The sequence below is a fragment of the Phanerochaete carnosa genome (genome assembly GCF_000300595.1).
Source record: "Phanerochaete carnosa HHB-10118-sp unplaced genomic scaffold PHACAscaffold_1, whole genome shotgun sequence".
NCBI classification, from domain to species: domain Eukaryota; kingdom Fungi; phylum Basidiomycota; class Agaricomycetes; order Polyporales; family Phanerochaetaceae; genus Phanerochaete; species Phanerochaete carnosa.
The window spans coordinates 205,786-228,606 of record NW_006767628.1 but is presented as its reverse complement, the minus strand read 5'-3'; the positions used below and the strand labels follow the sequence as shown (position 1 = coordinate 228,606).

The window sequence follows — 22,821 nt, the reverse complement described above, 5'->3', positions numbered from 1 at the left end:
CCCCTTCAGCGCTGAACACTCTCCTTGGAGCTCAGCGTTCTGTGCTCGCAGACGATCAAGGTCTGTGGATAGATCGCCGACGATGCTGGCACCGTCCCTACAAAGAGAGTCGTTCTCTTGTATCGCAAAGTTCCGCTGCATTGTCATCCAGTCTAGTTCTTGCATTGCAAGGTTCTGCTCCATCGTCACCTAACCCCACTCTTGCATCGTGAGGTCCCACTGCGCCACTGTGCGACCTAGTTTTCTAGCCATTGATTCGACAAGCTGCTGAGACTGCCTAGCACTCGCCGGCCTGCTGCTGTTTCCTCTCTGCACGGCACCCACACGTGGCCGTTTAGCCGAACCTCCACCTCTGACCTTGGTCTCATTGTCTGGAGGGCGCAGCGTACCCGCAGCACAAGTACCGACCCCTGACATTGGTCCCAAAACAGCGCTCAACGCTGGAGCCGCAGTAGAAATACTGCCACCCGACACCAGAGCCATCCAGTTGTCTGGCGGTGGAAAGTGGGAGTCAAAAGTATGGGTATGGGTATGGGCAGTTAAGAAGGAGACGCCGGAAGCATGAGTGCTAGCAGACAGGAATGGGGATGGAAGAAGCTGGCTGACGACAGGAGAGGCACTAGCAACATTACTAGCGTTGAAGGAGTTCGAAACAGAGGGTGCCCTACCCGCCGTAGCTGCGCCAGCCACAGTGGGAGAGCTCGCCCCAGAGACCTCCATATCGCCAGCAATCTCGTCAGACGAGCCCTCCGAGACTGAGGGGATGTCCATCTCGACTTCAGCCGCTGTCGTTGCAAAATCTTCCAGGAAGGCCATGAGGCGACAAGCTAGGCGGGCGATGGGTGGCGGTGCGGTAGAGCGATGGGTGGCAGTACGGTAGAGCAATGGGTGGCGGTATGGTAGAGCAATGGGTGGCGGTATGGTAGGGCGATGGGTGGCGGTATGGTATTCTCGAGGACTCAGAGAACAAGTGCAAGCAGACGGTACAATGTTCTCTAGAGTACGACTCCAGAGTATCAACGAGAGGGGATGTGAAAAGCCAGCAAGAAAGATGATTGGCGTTGTGCAAGGTTGAATACAACAAGTGCGAGCGCGGTCGAGACTTGCGACTTGATACGGTTGCATATAGGGAATGTGAAAGCTAGCAAGAATTGCGTTGTGCGAGGTTAAGTACGACGAGTGCAAGTGCGGCTGAGACTTGGGACTTGAGATGGCTGCACACAGCTCGGCACTCCTTGGTAACTGGCGGTAACATCGTCGCATTTTTTTTCCATTGTTAACCGTTTTAGAGAGCTACCCGCCGTAAGTCCCCCCTCCCCCCTATGCCGTGTCATGAATTTATCACCTATGGACACAAGCTCCGCGCACCGCTCATATTTTTGATCTCTTGCGTCCTTCTACCCTCCTGGCACAAAGCAACAGAGGGTAAAGACAGAGTGGCTACATAGCAGTCTTCCTTGTCTTTCTTTCTCCTTACTGTATTCAACGCACGATGAGAGGGCAACAACAGCAGGATAACAATAAGTTAACGTGATAGCGGATTTACGGCGTCTGTTTTTGTTCCGTCTGATCGCGCCCGAGAGTGCGAGAGCGGCGACGTAGTCGCGAAGCGATGCGGCGGTGGATTCCCATCTCGTAGCCCGCTCCGCTCAACACGTGATGAGAGGACATTACTTGCCTCGTTAGTTCCGTCTGACAGCGCCCGAGGCGCAAAGGCAGCAATGTAGCCGCGAAGTGATGCAGCGGTAAATTCCCATGCTGCGTTTGCTCCGTTCAACTTGTAATGAAAGGGCGGGGTTGGCAAGGTAGCCGCGGACGGAACAGTACAGTAGCGACGTTCTTCAGCTGATGTTCAGAGGTATAGCACTAGCTCTGTTGATCACAAATGTACGATGACAAAAGTATGCAACAATGTCCAACTATCCTAAGCCTTCTTCTGACGCGCACAGTGCAATGTGTACTTGAGCTTGGCCCTGATGGCATCCTCGACAGGCCACGTGTTCTCGTATGCACCGAGATCGGGAAACTTGGCAACGAGCTGCATATACATACATTAGGTCATGAGCAGTAAAATCATTAAAGTAAACTTACATGCTCGCAAATAGTATCAAGCGCGGGCAATGATTGGAATGTGAAGCTCTTCTTGATGTTGAGGTGCTGCTCAACTTGTTGGCCCGCCTCCACCTAATTGAAGTTCAGTATTCCTACCAACTGACTAGTAGGATATTACACACCTTGAATTTCTCTAACGTTGCATCAGACCAACCATACTTCCTGAGCTTGTCCTCAAAGTTGTATTCACCCCTTCCAGGGCGCCCAGCTTCACCGGAAGGTTTAGGGATCAATGCGGGGGCACTGTCCTCCGCGTTAACCGTTGAAGCAATCGAGGTAAGAGACGACTCTGCCGAGACTTGGCTAGCAGGCGAGGCTGACGCTGCCTGTATGAAAACCTTCTTCGGAGCCGGCTTCTCGTACGGCGTTAGGCGAGCCGTCTTGAGCGTGTCGTCGCGAAGGTGAGGAGTTGTTGCCTGTACCGAGAGTTTCAAGCAATCAGTCGTCTCCGTTGGTGTAAGCACAATCATAGAGACTAAGTTGACGGAGGAGTGTTGGGGGATAACCTCGGTCTGGCTAATTAACACGGGTATGGTTGGTGGTTCGGAGGGCTCAAAGTAGACGGGAGGTGAATCTTGAGTGGGCATGTTTGTTACTCAACAACTCTGGGGAATGAAGAGAGAGTTGTGGTTAACTCAAGCTTCAAACTCCGCTACTTAACAACATCGGATTGGACTGCCCACTTTTTGCATCAAAAAATTGAGTATTAGCCAAATATCCATACCGGGCCTGAGAAAAGTTGGCGTTCCAATACAGATGAATAACTTCCCGCAAGCTCCGTGACTCAAATAATACGAAGAGCCCGTGAAGTGATGTTCCAACTTTTAATTTCCGGCCTTCGGCATAATCACCAAACTTCATAAATTGGGCGTAGCCGGCTACTCAGCTGGGCAAAGCAAGCATTATGCGCTGTACACATCTCAGTGGGGGCGATGTAAGGATCTACACTGTAGTAGCGTCTTGATGTACAGCAATTTTCCTACACATACACTTGCCATTATCTGTCTTGTCTCAGAAGATAGAGGAAGGAGGACGCAGCTGATGAGGGCACAAAGTGCGGAGAGCCAGCATCAGAGTGTCGACAACATCAGCAGTTGGGAAGGTAAATCTCGTGTTGCTACAGGAGAGGTAAACAACCCTGAATCGGCGAAGGAACCGTTCCCGAGATGTCAATCTGGTCTCCACAGAGCCTGGTTTCAAAGCCTGTTCCTGCCTTGGCAAAGCAAGGAAGCAGAATTTCATTACATGCCAAACATGCCGAAGGTTATTAGGCATCTCACCCAACAGCCACCGAGGACGTCCAGCGAGTCGGCTGCATCCTTGGTCTAGCGTCCCGCTTGTTCGATAGATAGCCGTCAGGTAGCCGCGAGGAGATTCACCGTGAACCAGCTCCCCAGAGGTACCCCACCCACACATCGTAAGTTGCAAATACAGATGAGCAAACGGGTATATATACCAGGCGGGCGATGTCAAAAACTGAACCATCCAGCAGCTTTGCACCCGTAGAACACTCGCACATCTATATAGCTTCCTTGAGCATCTTCATACTCTCAACACCACTACAACCATGCCTTTCCCCCTTGTCGCCACGCTCTCTGCGCTTTTTACTCGTTCACGCAGGACGATGGGGCGCTATACCTTGGCCTGGCATCTTCTGGGTCACACTGGTCCCATCCACACTGTATCCATATCAGCGGATGGCCGTTGGCTAGCCAGTGGAGGTAAGTGCATCTGATCTGCCCATTCCGAAGGTTGCTGACGTTCCCCGTGAAGGTAGTGACGGCCTACATATGTGGGATATGCTTAGGAACACAGAAATCTTGGCCCTTGATCCTAACTTCACTCACAACCCGGTGAGCTGCACCACCTGGACAGCTATCAACGGCAACGTCTTCCTCGTCTTCAGGACCGGGCTTGGCCATCTCGGGATCTGTGGGAGAAGCACCCAGCAGGTATGGCGTCATTGATCCCATTTTGAAACCTCTTAATGACATCCACTAGGAAACTTTTGAACTTCTTGAGCACCGGCGCATCGGTAATGGCAAAGAGATAGTCGCTGTAGCCTTCGGCCCTACCGACCACTACGCGGCGAAGTTTGTTACCGGTACACGCAACAAACTGATCCATGTTTGGAGTCTCCAACACAACAGACAGCTTATAAGCCTGTTCACCGTCGAGTTGCCCAGGACAGTTCCGATCGGATTGTCCTTCGTGGACAACGCGTCGCACGACATCCGCGTGGTGGGAATATGGGACGGGAAATGGTAGGTTTATCACCATCTCGACGCGTTGTCCCAATCCTCACTGAAGCATCAGCCTTACTCTATCGGGCACAAATGGGGTGATCCTCCTCGGCCAACAAATATCGCATAGAAAGATGTAAGTGCAAGTGGTTAGACAGTCGGCCGGTGCATTAATAATCTACAGAGGGTCGACAGCCGTACACTCAGGGAAGAACACCTTGGTGATTGACAACGTCATCAATGGCTTCAGTCTGTATAGACTGGACACCCTACTGCCCGTTCGGACTTTCCCAACAGGCGAGCCGTTGACTCGCAAGCCGAAACAATCCACATTCGGCGAAGAAGGCAAGGTTATCGTGGGTGGGAGCGATCACGGATGCGTGTACATCTTCGACCGCAAGACCGGGGCACCGCTCGACGTTTTAAGGCATTCATACCAACTGGTGCAAGCAGTAGCTGTGAGTGCGCGGAAACAAGATTGGTCAAAAATAACTCACATGTATACGATTATGCATAACAGACACACATCTCCAACGTCGGTACCAACGTGATTGTTACAGCTTCCAACGACGAGTATGGTGACCACGCTGTTAGCATATGGATTCACAAGCCGGACGCGCAGGGCACATGGCTCAACGGCGTGCACAGGGTGATCCGGGAGAGTGCTCTTCTACTTTGGAAGCTTTTCTGTCAAATGCTCCTCGGCATAGCCTTGTACATCGTCTGGCAGAATGTGAGCTCAAGTCACAGATTTTGCAGCACTAGTACTTACCTCTTACATTCCAGCTTCTGAGGTCGGCAGCGTGGGAAGACCCGAATGCCTTCAGGAACATCGCACACAGATCCCTTCTCTCCACTGTGCTCGACCAACTCCACCGGATAGCCTCTTTCTATTCGGTTATGAGAACGGCGCCGCAGTCCACAGAACAGGTCAGAGCTTGGCACATGGCAGGCCAGGCACAAAGGAGATTGGCAACCAACGACATAGCGAAGAATAACGCTGATATCCCAATGATTGACAGTCCTGAGACAGCGCCAGAGGGTCACGGAGAGCTGGATGAGCTGGATTAGGTACAGGCGGGGTAGGATAGCAAACGGTATGGGCGATGAGGGTATAGTATATCGGGATAACCCTTAAAGCGCGGTTGGCAGTAATTAGCATGACGAGTCCTACGATATCCTCTAAAGCGTAATTCTACAGTGCATCAGGAGAACCAAACTACCGGAGAAGTACAATTCTCAAGGTAGTGATACAGTAGAGCATTATTGGTGACGATAATAATCTAGAAGTGCCCAGAGAGCACGACTCTCTGGGGATGAGCAAAGAAACACCGCCCATGCTAATGCGGCCATGAAAGCGTAGCTTTCCTGGCAGAAGTAATGGAACGTCGACCGGGTGGACGATGGTTTTAAGATATGCAAGGAGTTGAAATAGCCAGCAGGAATAATGGGGTGTCGACAGCACTGGTGGCAGCTTTAAGCTGCTCGAAGGCTACGACTCTTCGATGGAGTACCGACGCTAGCAGTGGCCACGAGAAACCCAAAGAGCGAGCATAATGGAACGTCGACAACATTGGCAGTGGCATTATCGGTGGCAGTACTGAATTACCCGTAGAGTACGACTCTGCGGATAAGAGGGTCGCGATGGCGGAGGGCGGTGAGAAGACAGCAAGAAGCATCACGGTGGGCGGGAGTGGGCGCATCAATGGCATCAGCATCGTCGGTGGTAGTACTGAACTGCTCGTAGAGTACAACTCTTCGAGCAGGAGCGTGGCAGGGTATCCGTAGAGTACAACTCTGTGGACAAGAGGGCGGCGGTAGCGGAGGGTAGTGGGAAAACAATAAGCGTCGAGGCGGACGGAAGTGGGCGCATCATCGGCGGTAGTACTGGACTGCCCGTAGAGTACAACTCTTCGAGCAGGAGCATGGCAGGGTATTCGTAGAGTACGACTCTGCGGACAAGAGGGCGGCGGTGGCGGAGGGTAGTGGGAAAACAATAAGAAGCGTCGAGGTGGGCAGGAGTGGGCGCATTATCGGCGGTAGTACTGGATTGCCCATAGAGTACGACTCTTCGAGCAGGAGCATGGCAAGGTATCCATAGAGTACAACTCTGCAAACAAGAGGGCGGTGGCGGAGGGTAGTGGGAAATCAACAAGAAGCGTCGAGGAGTGGGTGCATTAGCGCCATCAGCATCTCGGATGTTTCCGACAACTACAGTAAGCGCTTGCACTTCCCCAATGAGCTGTTCCCTCTCTCTTTGTCCTCTCCTCCTTTCAACGTAAAGATCAGCGGTGTTGGTTGTACCAGCAACGTTAAATCTTTGCAACTCCCCTCCAACTCATCCTGATTTCTCTCTACCAGCATTATCACAAGAACGTGGCGCTGTTGGTCGTACCAGCGGCGTTCAGGTTTCTTGTCGTTGTCCCTAGCGTACTCCAGCTGAGAAAAAGCGACTCTGTCCACCACAAATCCACTGGTCAAAGACCGTCGTACAGTCTCTGCTGGCTCACGCGAGTGACACGCCGGTTTACTGTTTGACATCGCGACAACAAACTCCGTAAATCCGTAGCTCTCCTCTCACTACGATGAATTTTCAAAACGACGGCATGGTCTTTTCTGAGGATGTGGCTATGGCCGACAAGAGTGCTGCTTCGTGCGTGGAGGCCATCAGCGACGCTACAGAGGAAGATGTTTCCCAGGTACGGAAGCCACCCCTTCACTCAAAAACCAGACTAACAGACCAATAGTCCGAACGGTGGGATAATCAAGCTGTTATAGCAAGCGTGACACTATCGGAGGTTAGCATTTGTCTACTGAAAAGAAGCCCCGTTGACATTATTTTACCAGATGCCTGCACTCAGGCATGCGCTCCCTGATCCATCGGAAACGCTAGCAGAGAACGTGTCTGTAAGTAATAGCATTCTAGCATGTGTATTCCAGTGCTTACAGTATCACCAAAGAGCACAACAATGCCCCCGCAACGCTGGCGGGTGTTCGTTGTTGACTCTAATGACGGTATGCCCGTACAGCCTTGGGTGTCGTCCAACGGGTCTTCACTACCGCCAACAATACCCCTTGGTGACGCGGATTTCCCTCGCAAAGAGCTCTTCAGGGCTTCCAAGCCCCGCTGTATTACGGACGCATACTTTTGGCTGGCATTTGTTCTCCAAGATGTCAATTTTAAAGGTCGACTATTTGAAACGCTCTGGAGTCCCTTGCACATCGCCTCGACCGAGTACACCACGAAGAATAAATTGCCTGCTATACACTTTCATCTACCAGACGCCGTCCGTGCCAAATGGTCTTGGCTTGAGTCAATGCTTGCTCAGCTACGCGACCTGCTCGTCAAGATGATCGAGATATTCCCTCTGACAATTGAGTTCCCCCCACGTCCTTTGGACTTCCGGTATGAACAGAAATTTTCAACTCGTTGAACTGCCTACAGCATGCTGGACAAGGCCAGATGGGCTTTTGTTTTGCAGATGGCGTTCATCTTCTGCCTTGGCAGCATGCACCCCTCCCTAGTTAACCCGGACAACGTCACCCGTTCAGTTTGGACACATGTACCAGATGAAACCCAGTTAGCCCTCCAGTCCTCCTGGATGTTCGACAAGATATCGCTCATCCCTCGCGTTGGAGCTTTCATAGACACTTCGGAAACCTGGCAGTGGCTAGAAAAGTTTAACGCTTTCTCTGCTGTTCGAGGTCTTCCACTTTGGCTGCATTACTCCATGCGCCCTGAAGATCGGCCTGCCCACCCCGCATTCGAACGGCACGCTCCCAGTGAGGAGCAGATTGCGAGGGCTTTGGAGAATCCGGACACATGTTGCTGCATGCCCTTGCCCAAGCAAACGTTCCAAATGGTATACGAGGCCGAGAAGGCACGCGTTCTTGACCCTTCCGCTTCAAAACCGTACGCTGGCTTAGGTCAAAAACAAGGCCAGAGCCCCGAGGCGTATTTTCAGGAACGAGACGCCTTGTTGCATAAGGCTATGGAGAAGGAAAGGCCTTTAAAGAAGGACAGAAGGGAAGAATTCACACGACGTGCTCTCGAAACAAACGACCTGCCTACTCACGGGTCGGTGTAGATCTGGGAAGACCAGTACATGTGGTCGTTGAGAAGGGTCGTAGGCAAAAAGAAAATCAAAGAGGCGTGGAGTCAATATCATCCGACTCAGCGGTGGTACGACCAACTCAGCAGACAGTGGGACCTTTGGGAAGGCTTTAATCCTAATGTTCAGGGTGGCAACGAGAATGACGACAACGACTATGACTACGACACTGGCAAGTGGGCTTACAAGTTTGATGACTCATCTCTGATATCTGAATCTCTGGCTACAGGCAATCTCGGGCATTCGATTCCAGAGGAAGCAAGTTCGGCACTGGACAGGTCACGAGGAGATCGAGCTTTGGCACTTGACTGCGGGCCATCTCTAACACATGGGCGAGACCAGAATCACAGATACTCTTCCTGGCAACGACCTCATAGATTCCGCAGGCGAAGTCGGTCTCCCAGTCACCCACGAGCACATCGGAACCGCGAACGAAGTCGGTCTCCCTATTATCGGCAAGTAGGTTTGAATCGAGAACGTGGCCGATCTCCTCATCACTGGCAGCCTACTTGTGAGAATCGAGACCGAAGCCAGACACCCCAGCGCAGGCGTTCTTCTTACGAGGCATACAGCCGTACTCGCATCACTCGTCATCCAGGTTCTCCCCGCAGAGCATATCAGCGAGATCGCACTCCTCGCTGCTATTCTTCACTTGATCGTTTACAGTCCCCTCGCGTGAGATACATGATCCGGTCGCTTCGATGTTCGCAATCCCCCGGAGCTTCAGAGCAGGGTTCCTTTACTCGCCCTCAGAGGCACGATCAACAAATAGGAAGCCCTGACGCTCGTAATGAACGCTCTTCTTCCTTCAGCCCCCCTCGTCATGATGTGGCTACCGCCATGCGCCATGATTTTGACCCTCAGGAGTTCGTGAATGCATCCAGACTCTGTCTCGAGGACCTAGTCATCATTGATGAGCCTGTCCGCGTAGAGCCCATCCTCACGATCCTTCGATATCGATGCGGGTTTAAGGTGGATGCGTTTTATGTGTTGACAGCAGAGACAAGCAAGATGCGGATTGATGGCTCTGCGCAGTGGTTGCATCGTGTGATAGGCTTCAATCCTGGAACCGATGATGTTCCTGCTGTCTCACAGAGCACTGTCGACGATTTCATGGGCTTTTTGGCTCGTTCATTTCCACCCCCATCACAGCTGTGCGATCTCATGGTCGACGGCCGCGGCAACTTCCTACAGGCGGTGAATTCACCTATGGCCGTCAGCAAGGCTACCTTACAAATCCTACACGACACGAGCCAGCAAGACGTCTACATCATCAAGCCCCGGGCTCTCGACACTGCTGGCAATTGGCCCTGGCAGCTTATCGTGGAGAGCGCTGCAACAGCTGCTGAGATCTTGCAGCGTCCATGGGGCACAGAGAAGACCAGCGTTGTCCGTGAGCTCGCGAAGCGGGGTATCCCTTTCAGAATGGCACTTGCAGTTTCCGAATGGAATCTGTCCCTGCCCCGCATGGAGAAGTCTGGTCTCCACTGTGGCCTTGGTATTCGGCAACCGGGCTTCAAAACGTCCAAGGAAGAGTACGCTACGTACGAGGACGCTTGTGATGACTTCCTCTTGTGCAGCCCGCATGCTATACAGGCTGCGTTGGGTGCAGGTGGAATTGTTTGGCGACTGGCTGTTCAAAGACTCCAGCCAACCCTCGTCGCGGGGCCCCAAAGCCGGTCGGGCCACCAAGCAATGGTGTTGCTGAACGGGCACTCTTGCGCAACTGATGTGCTTACTCAGCACGAATAGGACTTGATCTGCAGTGTGTACAGGGTCCTTGCGTGTGGGTATTCCTATAACTATTGTTTGTTGCATGCCGCTAATTCACCATAGTACATTCTACGGCGAGTGCCACCGATTACTGTTGGTGGCCGAAGCAGTCAACCTGGCTCACCTCCGGCTTTAATATGGGCTACTGGACGTCGTTCAATGAGTATTGGTTCCAGAAGCGGCTTTGCGACATTCGATTTGGCGAGGCAACCCCACGCAGCGCTAAGCAGTGGAAGGACGCGCTTAAGCTCCACAAAAGTCTTGCGTTGAACGTTGTTCAGAAGCTGGAGTCCCTGTCAGCAGATTGTTTGTAATGGTATGGGTATACTATGCTTGTTCTCTGTCTCACACTATCTTTTTCTCTCTCCCATGTACTATTAGTTGTTCTTGAAGTAAATAATCTCCTTCGAGTGGGCGTGCGTTGTAAGCGGCAATTTCCTGGTAAGTGGCCATCAATACTCGGGCGATGAGTGAGCGCACAGCAGATGACGAGAGGGCGATGAATGGGCAATGTGTGAGCGGTTTCCTAGTAAGTGACCGTCGATGCGCGAGGCGATGAGCGGGCGTACGGCAGACGACGAGAGGGTGATAACAGGCGATGAGTGGGCGATCAATTGTTATGTCTAAAAACATGTCGGCTTTTTTCCATACGGGTTTTCCCAACAATAGTTCAGCTTTTTTACCTCATATTTTGCAAAGATGGGAACCGCAAAGTAAGCTTACTCTTTTTGTCTCAGCTGGAGGGCTTCTTTTTAGGGAAAATATGCAGGAAGAAATGATGATTATTGTGCCCTGAGAATATTTCAACCCTCTTGATGTCCCAAAAGGTGTAAAAGTAGCATATCTTTTTGTACTGTTAAAATGACAACTTCTCCATGAGAAAATAGCTTAAGCATATTTACGAAGCAGAGTGAATACACTTTTGTACCTCTTTCTGCGCAAAATAATATAAAGTTAGCCCCGTGAAATGCGTGGACATTCGTACGGAGTAGCACACACTCAGACTTCTCTCAAAGACATGCACACATGCACTACCTCATACCAGCATCGAGCTTCTCCAAAATTGAATGCATAATGTCACACACAGATGGTGCACACTGGTCCAGAGTGGCATCACCAACACGTCGGTGAGCCGCTCAGTACTGTAGCCGACCTTGTCTCACGATCATCAGTGAGTCTATTGTGTGCTTAAAAACGCATTAGCTCTTCCAGAATATCAACATCGGTACCAACCTCAGCAACAGCCTGGATGGCAGCTTTTGCGGTGATGCTGCACCTGGCAGAGGCGTGCACAGGAGCCTGCACACTGCACGTACCCCAGCGATCGCTACCTGCAAGTTGAAGTGAGCAGCGAGGCATGTGGCAGTGATGGTCAGGCACGCGAAGGGGTTCACGCTCTGGCAGGCTGTCGGTGGGTACATTGCAACAGATCTGGAGACGCATCTCCAAAGTTTTAAACTGTTAATTACTGCTAATCATGCTAATTAGAAAACCTAGTAGTCAATTAGTAGGCCTAGCACTAATTTCCTTGGCCCTACCCCTAATATTATAATAATTGCATATTAAACACCAGTCCAATGAGTTGCTAATTTGCTAATGCACTAATGCACTATTTCACTAATTTGCTAATGCACTAATTCATTAATAACTCACTGATTCACTAATTCATCAATAATCCACTAATCCACTGATTCACTAATTCACTAATGCACTAATTTACTAATCTACTGATTCATTGTTCTACTAATTCACTAATTTACTAATCTGCTGATTCATTGTTCTACTTATTCACTAATTTACTAATGCACCAATTAACTAATCTACTGATTCATTGCTCTGCTAATGTACTAATGCACTAATCTACTAATAGCCTAAGTAATCTCTATCTTGCTTATTATATAATATTGAGCTATGCTTTCAATTACTGATTACAAACCAGAAAATAAAGCAAGTATAATGTGGATTAGCAGACAGGTAAGTTACAAATTATCAGCATACATATTGTAGAGATCAAAGAGGCATTGAAAATAAGAAGAAGAATGAGCAAAAATGTTTTTACAGCACCTCCATACCATCAATGTCCAAATACTGAATGTCATCATCTTCATCTTCATCATATACATACATCTCACCATTCCTAGAGGTTTCATTAGTAATTTTGGTGCTAGTAATAAAAGGATAAACATACCTTGCAGCATCATAAACCTGTTTCAAGATAAGTGCCAATACTCCTGATTTCCTTGCCTCAATATTAGTGATAATCTTCCAAAGAGCACCATGTATCCTGCTATAGTTCTTCTGGGAAAACTCAAGAGGTTTCCGCCGAGGCCGACAAATATTCTCAAGTGCGGAATAAACCTAAAAACAAGTTAGGATCCAGTATTCAGGCATAAAAATCACATACTGCAGTGGCAGCCATGGCAAGAAGCTGCACAGGCATCATGCGCACAGGTTTGCCTTTGTACATATCCTCAAAGAACAGTGGGCCAGCTGCAATGAGGAAATTGCAACGAGTCTGGAACATGACTGTACTCAAGACATCAGCAATGGTAGGATGAAGAAACGGTTTATTTGCATCGATGCGGCGCTATTCCACATATAAGCATAAGCACAAAGTAAGAGGCAAGCAACTCACTGAAATATCCCCAGGATATATAAACCGTTTGCCCTGCATTAGATCCTTGACACAAGCAGCACACGCATCCTTGTCAAGGTTCTTAAGCCTGAAGTGTGCATTAACCTTTGCAGCTGCAGCTTCTTTGAAATAGCTCCACAGCTGGCTCATGTGAGTGTCCATCTACAGGCATCAGCTGCACGTAGCAGTAGTTCAAACAGAAACTTACCAACGAAAGGACCGGACAGACCCAGTCATGATCAGACTTGATCTTCGCCACAAACTCAGGCTCGTCTGCATCATTGGCACCAAGCTCTAGCATTTTCTGCAAAAAGCATAGCTTAACATGGTGCGCGGTGTCGGAATAAGGGTTGATCAGATATAAAGACCTCTCCATGTTCTTGAACACTGTCTGGACAACGTAGTTGAACCTTGGATGTAGCTGGCTCAGCGCAAGCTTACCATATGCGCAATAAACATGTCTAAAGACAGCACAGTTTTCTGGTCATACAGTTAATGCTGCATAATGAGGGACATGGCAGTGAGGCAGCATATCTATCTCAGCGTTGTCATCATTCTTTTCATTCACATTGGCATCAGGGTTCACATCCATGTCAACATCACCTTCAGCACCAGAGTCGGCATCAAGATCAGTGTTGACATGCACAACAGGCTCCTGTGTGGCAAGGTTAACATAATTATGCACCAACAGTAAGAGCGCTTACCTTGCCCTTGAGCTTCTATATGCGTCTTGACATCACAGCCTTCATAGCCTTCTTCTCAGACTTTGTGGGAGGCAGTGCAGATGACGTGTACCATAGGTCACTGCCCATAAAAGGCGATGACAGCTGTCTCTGTTAAAGAGATAGAACCGACTGGTTGTTGCACTTGCCATCATGCTTGTTGTTGTACTCGTCACCACTCTCCTCGTCAGAGAGCATGGTCATCCGGAAAAGCTCACAATGTTAATTACTACTAAATAGTACTAATTAACACTAATTAATATAGTAACATTAATTAACTGACCCCCCCTATCATGCTTACATTTCTAATAGTAAATTAACACTAATGTAGTAATTCATTTATGAACTGTTATGTGGTGTTAATGAGCTGTTATTTTTTGTTAATTGACTGTTATTCACTGTTAATTGACTGTTAATTGGCTGTTATTTCAGTATTGTTAGCTTTAAAATCAATGTACTGAACTCAAATTTAATTCTATACACATTTCTTATGCTATACAACATATTGATAGCTCTATACAAGCATAATATTCAGAAAAAAAAAAATGGCCCCAATGGGAATTAAACCCCAGTCTCATTACTTTCAAGATATCTGTTGGAACATGCACACTTTAACCACTGAGCCATAAAGCTCACATAAACTTTACACTTCAATGTTTCTATATACACTCAGCTAACAACTTACAGATAATTTCTAAGTGCAACCTAGAAGTTTAACATATATTCACACTTCTAGATCTAAATATAACTGTTGCCCTTGTATATAATGCTAAATGTACAATAATTGATACAACTGTCATTTGCTAATATGACAACCTTGAATACATACAGTGGCTTTTTGCAATAGATTATCAACCATTTGGCTACTGAATCTGCTGGTTAAAATAACATGTTGTTAGTATGCATATAGTAATAAATAAAGTGCAGAATAAATATGACATTCTATAACACAAATGCAGTTGTATATAACTTATTATCTGGTACTTAGCAAAAAGAAACTATTCGCTGTTCTCGCAATAGAACATGGATGCTAGTGTATGTATATAAAATATGTTGGTGATGTTAAAAGCTATATATATTACCTTTTGCTCTAAAACTAGCATTTTATTCTACTACATGTGTTTGTAAAATGGATTACTGCAATCTTTGACCATTAGCAGTTTGAAATATGTGATATAAACTTAAAATCTTCTTTTAAATGATCTATTTGTATTTAAAAATGTTAGATATATTGAAACGCTTAATTGGCGATTAAATAACATTTTAATACATTTTTAAAACAGCTTCATTATTAAATATAGTGTAATAAAATGTTACAAATTATACTTACTTTTATGGCTTACTTTAAATACTAATAACATCTAGCTAATGTTACCAGTAATCACATTTTTGAACTGCAAATACAATAATTAAATTCAAAGCTAAGATGTATAACTATAAGAGTAAATAATAAACATCAGCACAAGTTAAAACTAAACTTATTAACAGTAGTCAAAGTATAGAAAAAAGTATAAAAAAACTATTTAAAGCTGTAAATGGCTTTATACATACAATGACTATTTAAAATCATGCATAGCACTACAAAGAAAGATCAAAGTTTTGCTACATTTTTATTTTTTTATTTACAATTACTATGGCAAACTAAATAGTATGTATATAACTTTTACACTAGAATATCAGTAGCATCTTTTTAAGGTATTATTTTGATACAAATACTGAGTGTGCAAAAAATGTAGCAAAAATGGCTAGAAAATAGACATATATTATAAGAAATATAAAATACAATAGTTCACAAGATCAAATACAACTGTGCCTTAGCAAAATTTTATACTATGTGATACTGCTATAATATATTAAAGATATGACACATTATTGAAATAGTTTAGCTATGGAAATATTTATATTTGTTAAATAATAAAAACATCTATATACACTTATCTCTAAAAAGCACTGATAATAGCTGAAGCATGTATAATATGGAATTAAATGTATCTTTCAATAGAGAATATTTTGCACATTCAACATAAAAGCTTTAAACTAATATTTACAGAGCAAATTAATACTAATAGTATACTAATAACAAATATTAAACTAATAAGTGTAAGTAATATGTAGCTAACATATATAATTTGTAAAGGACTTATAGTTAATATTGAAAGAACAGATGAATATTAGATTATATTAATAACAAACAATGATTTATTGACCATATATAATGTGTAGCTAACATGAATAGCATACAAAGAACTTGCAGCTTAACATATTGAGAACAGATTAACATTTACAGTATAACATTAACAGATAGTGAATTGCTCAGCAGAATAAGTATATAGCTAACAAGAAAAGTATACAATGAGTGTATAACTAGCATTCTAAGAACAGATTAGCAAATATAATGTAACAATAACAAATAGTGAACTGTTTAACAGATTGAACATATCTTTAACAGAAATAACATACAGAGAACTTATGTTTAGTATTGAGAGAACAGATTAGCAAATATAATGTAATTATAACAAACAGTGAACTGCTTAGAAGATATAATGTACCTTTAACACAAATAGTACATAAAGAACTTGTGATTAACATTTAGAGAACAGATTAGCAAATATAATGTAACTTTAACAAATGGTTAACTGCTTAGCAGATATAGTGTACAGCTAACAAAAAATAAAATAACAAGAACTTCAGATTAGTATTCAAAGAATGAAATAACAGTTTTAACATTTCTATAACAAACAGTGAACTAATTAACATATTTAACAAACTAAGAGTTTTGCACTAATGAAGAGAGAACAAATTAGCTGATATAAGATGCAATTACTATATCCAACATATAGAGAGTGTTGGCTGAACTCATTTAACTAATTAGCTGTCATCTAATAAAGCAAAAATGAAATCATATCTTATGAATGTTGAAAGAACACCCATTACTGCTAATTACTGTTGAATTAACAGACTGGGTTTTTCCAGATGGTAAGCTTGACCTCCTATTATATGCCGCACATCAGTAACGCGTAACACATAGATATGAAAACTTACCTCAGCAGCTAGACGCTGCCTAAGCTTATTCCAACTGCCTTCTGCAGTGACCAAGTCATTGTCTTCATTGTCAACCTTCATGGCAAGTGCCTCATCATTCTCATCACCAGTTTCCTCCTGCCCTGTTTTGTACTGCGAGCCAGACATCTCGTCTGATACATCACTGGGCACGTTTTTGGTCACCTTGCATGGTGCATCTTTCTTTGCGAAGGGGGACTTTAGCTATAGAAATGTTGTCGTCATCGTCACTACTGTATGCTGCAGCTAAAGGGTATGATTATCAGGAGAAAGAGGATAATCAGATATTACATACCAATGTTAGCGAGCGACTATTTCATTAACAGCTTACGAACAGCTTGCTGTCTGGCATGCGCCATACTGCTGTGGCTCTGGCCCTGGGTGGCCACATTGTATGGAGCTGGTTGTCTCACATGTGTGGCATCATTGGTGCTGTCATTGTTGACAGTCAGTTGTGCAGTGTCATTGTCATTGCTGCCGTTAGTGGTCAGTTGCACTGTACCATGTTTCTTGCCTTGGAGCACTGTGTAAATGTTTGTCTTCTGGGCTGTCGTGCCACACTGCACACAAGCTTTCTTTTGGGTTGCCACACTGTCCTCATTGTTGTTGTCAACAGCTGGCCGCACATTGCCGCATTTTGCACTTTTGGCTGCCGCAATGTGCGCGGCACTGTCATTGTTGTTGCCACCCTTGGTAGTCAGCTGCACAGCGTCGCGTGCCCTGCTCTCAGCTACTGTACTGCGTGAGGCAATGGACCAGGTTTGATTAATCATGTGGTAGTGATGCAGGCAGGAGGTCAGAACTCTTATTGCACTCATGATAGCTTGGACACTGTTCCCAGCCTTTAGTAATGAATGTAGCTAGGTACAAATGGTTGTGCGGATGCCCTAGCACTAGTAAATAATATATGCAGCTTTGTGGAGCCTTATCACACTGGGAAAGAGCTAACCTACACTCAACAACATGGGTATGCAAACAGTACTTAAAAACACCACATATGCGGATGTACAGAAGCCTACAGGCAGAGATAAGCTAAATGCAGCTACATACATAGTATTCAGACATATTCTGACCCTTCCAGGTGGTGATTTTCTTCCCACCTATGCTGTAGGAGCCAGGCACACACCTGTGCACAGATGGTGGTTTTGAACTGGTCAGAACTTCATTAAGGTGTCACTCCGGGGTTAACTGATGCACTGCTCCACCAATACATGTTCCCTGGACCTAGAAAGTTGTATACCCCCGTTTTGATAGGCTGATAATCGATTGGAAATGGTCCGCTCGTTCGATTCTAAGTGGCTGAGCCAGTAGGAGGTGTTTTCGACGAGATCAGCATATAGGCGCCCATAGAAAACACTAAGATCTGCTTAATCGGACGGCTTCCAAGGCATGAAATCAAAAATAAACCATAGCCGTCCTATCCTGGGCTAAAAGAGACACCTTCCAGCATATGAAAACATCTGATATGTGTCATTTTATTTGCCAAGCCTCGCAGGCTCTACAGGGAGTTTGTGGATGCCTCAGGCTCCCCACACCCTTGAGAAGGATTCTAGTGTTGGATTTTGGGCTCGTGCGCTCGCACGCACATGTCTCGGGATGACTCAGATTTCTATTGGACAGTATTTTATTGGATAGCGCATTCATTATTTCGTTCCTGACTCATCAGTTGCTAAGGCACCTGCCGCTTTCCTTATTTACTCACTTTTCTCTGTTGTGCACGCTCAGAGACTTCCCTTCTTCTGAGCATGCATATATCCTCTCATTACGGACACTGTAGGATACTGACTGTATTGCAGTACGGACTGAGCATCCGTTCTGCTAGGTAAATACATCACAGAGAGACTTCCCTTCTTCTGAGCTACGAACTGAGCATCCGTTCTGCTAGCCTCAAGCGCGCCCGACAGTTGAAGCCGGGCCCTGCGTGTGAGAAACTCACTGCGAAGAGTTTCTAGATCTAGTGCCATCTATCATGAGTGTATAACATTAGAAGAGCTGTAGGAGCTTTGCAAAGGGTTTTCTGCTACTTTCAGGCCCAAAAAAATCGATTTTTAATAGAAACAAAAGTATAGTACATTATACAGCAGCTATATTCACTCTAAACTGCACATAACTACTCTACATAGGTACAGGTACATATGCCAGAAGGTTTGGAGTTTATTGGACAAAGGAGAGGGGAGGAATTGAGCCAAGAATGGCCCCCAAAAGTGAAATTGATGTAGGGAGCCAGATAGCTGGGTAGCAGCTTGGTGGCACTTGATGGAGCTGATGGGGCTTAAGTCCGCGCTACATCCGCAAAAACTCGACTCTCGGCGAGTATTTTGTGAATAGCAGGCTCAATATTGGTTTCTGACATATGTTTAGTATAGCAAATATGTTCAAACATATGTTCTCCACCTTTCCATGTCATAAAACAAAAACAAGTGCCCAAAGCGGTATGTTATGGCATGTCTCTCAAATGTGGTCTATATTTCAATTCCAGTTGATGGAAACAGCATATATAGCATGCCAAGAGGTGCTAGAGAGGCTTTACAGGCTCTACGCGGTTGCTGGCTCAGTTACTAGTAAGTAATACATCGCACACCGTAGTAGTTACTGCCACATGATTAATCAAACATGCACCAAAGGGTGACTGCGTGTTGCTGCCGTCACATGAGCTCCTCTCTTCTGGATTGTTGCATCATGTGCGGCGCCTCAGATGGCCCCCAGATGCATTCTGCCCAGTCAGTTGACACTGGCAAGAAATATTGTGGCGCTGCCATGCATTGGCCAGGACAACAAGTGCACCTTGGACATTGCTGCCTCCTGCATGTGGCCACCCCTCTGGTTGTATTCCAGCACAAGAGCTGGCTGCCATGCTGTGACTGCTCTATGGTGGACTCTGGTGTTCTGGGCGACTGATCCATTGAAAGGAGCTGGCAAGGTGGTGCGCTGCTCCTGGCCCTCCTAGCACGGTCTTGCTAATCGCCACTTACACAGGACTCTGCTGAGGTATATGTAGGAGTAGAAAGCTCAGGGGAAATGAATGTGGTAGTGTGTGTTGGAGCACACAGAAGCAGAGAGAGCTGGCGAAAAGAGGGAAGACGTGCCTAAGTATGGCCTAACCATATTCTGTAATCAGACAGGAACCAGTTAAAAGCTTTGACTTGGTTGGTGGCTTTCCCTTTTGAGATTTTGGTGATGCAATGCCCCACCCACACCATAATTTTATAAACTGTCATGTATTTATGCGATTTTTTCTGCACGAAGCTTGATCGATGCACTCACAAAGAAGTTTGCCGGCCAATAGGCGCCAGTGTCCACTCAGACAAAATTGGGCAAGTTGCGCAAATGCAAAGAATCATAGAATAAAACATAGAATATATACCGCACTGAGAGAGCTGCTACAATCGCATATAACTGAAGTAGCCACTATCTTGTCATATGTAGCATGACAGCATTATTGCGCAGCTGTACAGTGATTTCACCTTTGCACACAGCGTACAAATGATCCCAGATGTACGCTGTTGCTAGTGAGCGCTCAAGCTCGCTCATCAGCTAGCATGTTTGAGGTCCGCCTGGATATGATCGCACGTAAGCACCAGTTTCTAGCCACCGCGATGAGCTCCCAAGGGTTGCCCTGTGAAATGCAAGCCTTCAAGTCTTTGGACCGCAGCTGTACACCATTCAAAATGATACATGCACTTCTGTCTCTCCTGTCTATGCCGTTTGCGCACAATGGCCTGTCCGATCACTGGCAGGCACCGGTGACGATACATTTTTTGTTCTGCAGCTGCGCTTGCGAGGCCGAGAAATTCAGGTCGCGCAGAAATCGGCGCACCAGGTGCACAGGTCCAGACGCACAGCGCGAGCAGGTCATTCAGAGGTGTTGTCGTAAAGAAAAGGTTAGGATAAGAAAAGTAAGTAAAATAAAACAATAAGGTTTGGTATAAAGAAGATTCTAGGAGAAATCCTAGAAGGTTACTTTTTAATAAAAGAGAATGGAGTTTGGTCTGTTCTAAACTAAAAGCAATAAGGGTATAGTATGGAATACTTAGATTTGGTTTTCCCAATCTTTTCTTTCCAGGGTTCACTGGGTTAGCCTTTCAACCAAGCTATCCTGGTGTTCGTGGGGAACTAATTCAAAGACCACCTACTAATCTGCTTAAGTACTCTAAAGCCTCACTTGCCTGTTACAAGGGACTTTTTTAAGGAATCTTAGAAGATGGGCTGTAAACAGGTTTGGTTAGTAGCTTAAGGACCAGCTACTTGGGTTAGTAGAATAGGGTTTTTAGATAAGTAAGATAAGAGAGTAACAAAGACAAGTTAATGTCTTGGTTAACTTAGTAAGCTTTGGCTAGTAAGGACAATTTAATGTTTTTAGAGGATTTGTATAACTTGAAGCAGTCTGAAGCTTCCAATTTAGAGTTGAAGATCAAGAATGGATTTAATCTCTTTACTGCTAGTCTAATTACTGTAAGCTCTACAGGAGACGTACCACAGTCTCAAATAATGACGCCACTAGCTCTTGCAGTCTAGGGTTAGTCAAATAGTGAACTCGTGCACTATACCAAGAGCATTTCCCTTCAGGTTATTTGAAAGTCAGAGGCTCTACTGTGCTTAAGAAATTTCCTAGGCTTTAAAGAAAGGAGTCTATTCTCTGAGAGCTAAAAAGCTCAGGGGATTAACTGCAGGTTTGCTGCTAGCTAAATCCTTGAGAGTGTGTGTGGTGCTTGGTGGGTTGGTGTGATTGTGTCCTGTCTGCTCTCAGAGAACCTCTCCTATTTATACCTTTCAGCCTGTTGTTCCTTAGCCAATAGCAAAACTGGCTCTTCTATTCTACTGTAATTACTAAGCTACTTCTACTTTTATTAAGAAGCATTTGTCTGTATTAGTCAGCTTTCTGTCTGTTTTACTAATGTATTGGTAAGCTATTACTAATGTTTGTTAGAGTATTACTATATTTTGGTAATTCATAGCTGTTGAGCATAGACCTTTACTAAGCATAGTTTCTAGATTACTAAGAAGCTGAGTCATATTATTAGTCATTGATTCACTTTTAGTAAGCTTGAGTGTTTATGCTTACTTTGCAGCTCTGAGTAAGCAGTTTCTTTTTATTTGAATACCTATTATTCCTTAGTTTTCCTATACTTATAGTTATGGTGCATGACAGCGTGTACGGCTCAATGCGAACAGGGAGACGCTGTGGAGAGGCTGTGTGTAGCGCAGTTGGTGGCGTAAAAGCCAAGGAGTTGGTTGACCACGAAGGTAGCCATCTCTAGCCGGAGCACTCTCCAGCACCTGCAGGAGCAGCGGCCAAATGGAAGGATTTTATGACGCTGCTGAGAACTTTAGTGGCACATCAGTGGCTGTGCAATGCATGTATGCACAAATAGCACTCACAAGGTGCAAGCAGATGCTTCAGTTTGACGCCTCGTAGAGGTGGTGGATGGTGCATGAGTTGGCGGTGGTTTGAGGAGAGGGAAGAGTGAGGAGTAACTCAGGTTCTGGTTCCGAGCAGCTGTTTTCAAAGACTCCCACTGTATGGAAGATGTTGCATCAACTGTGCCTGCCAGAAGTGAATAGCCCATCGTTGTGAGCCCTCTACAGTGCATGGTAGACAGAATCGCTGATGCTGCATATACAGGCAATGCGTTCTGCAAGTTCATGGGTGAGGTGCTGTTTCAAGCTGGGTTTCACCAGCTGAAATGGGCGCAACGGTGACGACAGCAATGAGAGCACCTGCACTCAAGCAGCGATGGCACGGGGCCACACAGGCAGAGAGCTGTTAGCCATATCAGTGTTGCGTTCATCAGATTAAGATGAGCATGTCTACTTCTTTGATAAAACATTTGGGTACTTGCTCTGATTGAACTTGAAAGCACGCAAGCCTGAGAGCAACATCGACAGAGTGTCGATATCAATAATCCTGGTAGAGAGTTGCATCAGCACTGGCTCCAAGACAATATTGCTCGCGGTAGCACTTACAGGTAACTCATGGTCTCGCTTAAAGCACCTTGAATGACGGCGTCGAAGTCTGAAGTATTTTTTGCCTGCACAAGAAGACACGTGGTCTCCAATCTGCACGCGACCTGCGAGATGCGCAAGGATTGACCCCAGCATAAGCAGCTGCAAGGCATACCTGTACAACAAAACATATTAGTACCATACCTGAAACATTGAATCAA

General features: G+C 45.9%; 6 protein-coding genes across 6 annotated transcripts; 3 read left to right on the top strand and 3 right to left on the bottom strand.

Moving 5' to 3' along the window:
• Positions 1-189: 189 nt before the first annotated feature.
• Positions 190-1,263, bottom strand: PHACADRAFT_23638 (uncharacterized protein; the record flags this gene model as incomplete). Its single annotated transcript, XM_007389492.1, has 1 exon — positions 190-1,263. One exon carries the CDS (start codon positions 1,261-1,263, stop codon positions 190-192), a length of 1,074 nt encoding a protein of 357 aa, XP_007389554.1.
• A 661-nt stretch (positions 1,264-1,924) lies between these two features.
• On the bottom strand, positions 1,925-2,699 carry PHACADRAFT_189347 (uncharacterized protein; the record flags this gene model as incomplete). The annotated part of the gene is made up of 3 exons (XM_007389626.1): positions 1,925-2,038; positions 2,092-2,184; positions 2,235-2,699. The coding sequence occupies 3 exons, from the start codon at positions 2,697-2,699 to the stop codon at positions 1,925-1,927; spliced, it is 672 nt and encodes a 223-aa protein (XP_007389688.1).
• Positions 2,700-3,679: 980 nt separating this feature from the next.
• Positions 3,680-5,426, top strand: PHACADRAFT_189346 (uncharacterized protein; the record flags this gene model as incomplete). The annotated part of the gene is made up of 7 exons (XM_007389625.1): positions 3,680-3,833; positions 3,886-4,064; positions 4,114-4,376; positions 4,429-4,491; positions 4,540-4,813; positions 4,876-5,088; positions 5,142-5,426. The coding sequence occupies 7 exons, from the start codon at positions 3,680-3,682 to the stop codon at positions 5,424-5,426; spliced, it is 1,431 nt and encodes a 476-aa protein (XP_007389687.1).
• Positions 5,427-6,940: 1,514 nt separating this feature from the next.
• On the top strand, positions 6,941-9,146 carry PHACADRAFT_189345 (uncharacterized protein; the record flags this gene model as incomplete). Its single annotated transcript, XM_007389624.1, has 9 exons — positions 6,941-7,054; positions 7,103-7,153; positions 7,203-7,262; positions 7,316-7,761; positions 7,801-8,218; positions 8,444-8,643; positions 8,697-8,745; positions 8,805-8,926; positions 8,972-9,146. 9 exons carry the CDS (start codon positions 6,941-6,943, stop codon positions 9,144-9,146), a joined length of 1,635 nt encoding a protein of 544 aa, XP_007389686.1.
• A 161-nt stretch (positions 9,147-9,307) lies between these two features.
• Positions 9,308-10,554, top strand: PHACADRAFT_189344 (uncharacterized protein; the record flags this gene model as incomplete). Its single annotated transcript, XM_007389623.1, has 3 exons — positions 9,308-10,165; positions 10,220-10,253; positions 10,304-10,554. 3 exons carry the CDS (start codon positions 9,308-9,310, stop codon positions 10,552-10,554), a joined length of 1,143 nt encoding a protein of 380 aa, XP_007389685.1.
• A 1,741-nt stretch (positions 10,555-12,295) lies between these two features.
• Positions 12,296-13,673, bottom strand: PHACADRAFT_23636 (uncharacterized protein; the record flags this gene model as incomplete). The annotated part of the gene is made up of 9 exons (XM_007389491.1): positions 12,296-12,377; positions 12,429-12,598; positions 12,645-12,827; positions 12,876-13,037; positions 13,084-13,285; positions 13,317-13,336; positions 13,366-13,530; positions 13,580-13,594; positions 13,671-13,673. 9 exons carry the CDS (start codon positions 13,671-13,673, stop codon positions 12,296-12,298), a joined length of 1,002 nt encoding a protein of 333 aa, XP_007389553.1.
• Between the last annotated feature and the right edge of the window lie 9,148 nt (positions 13,674-22,821).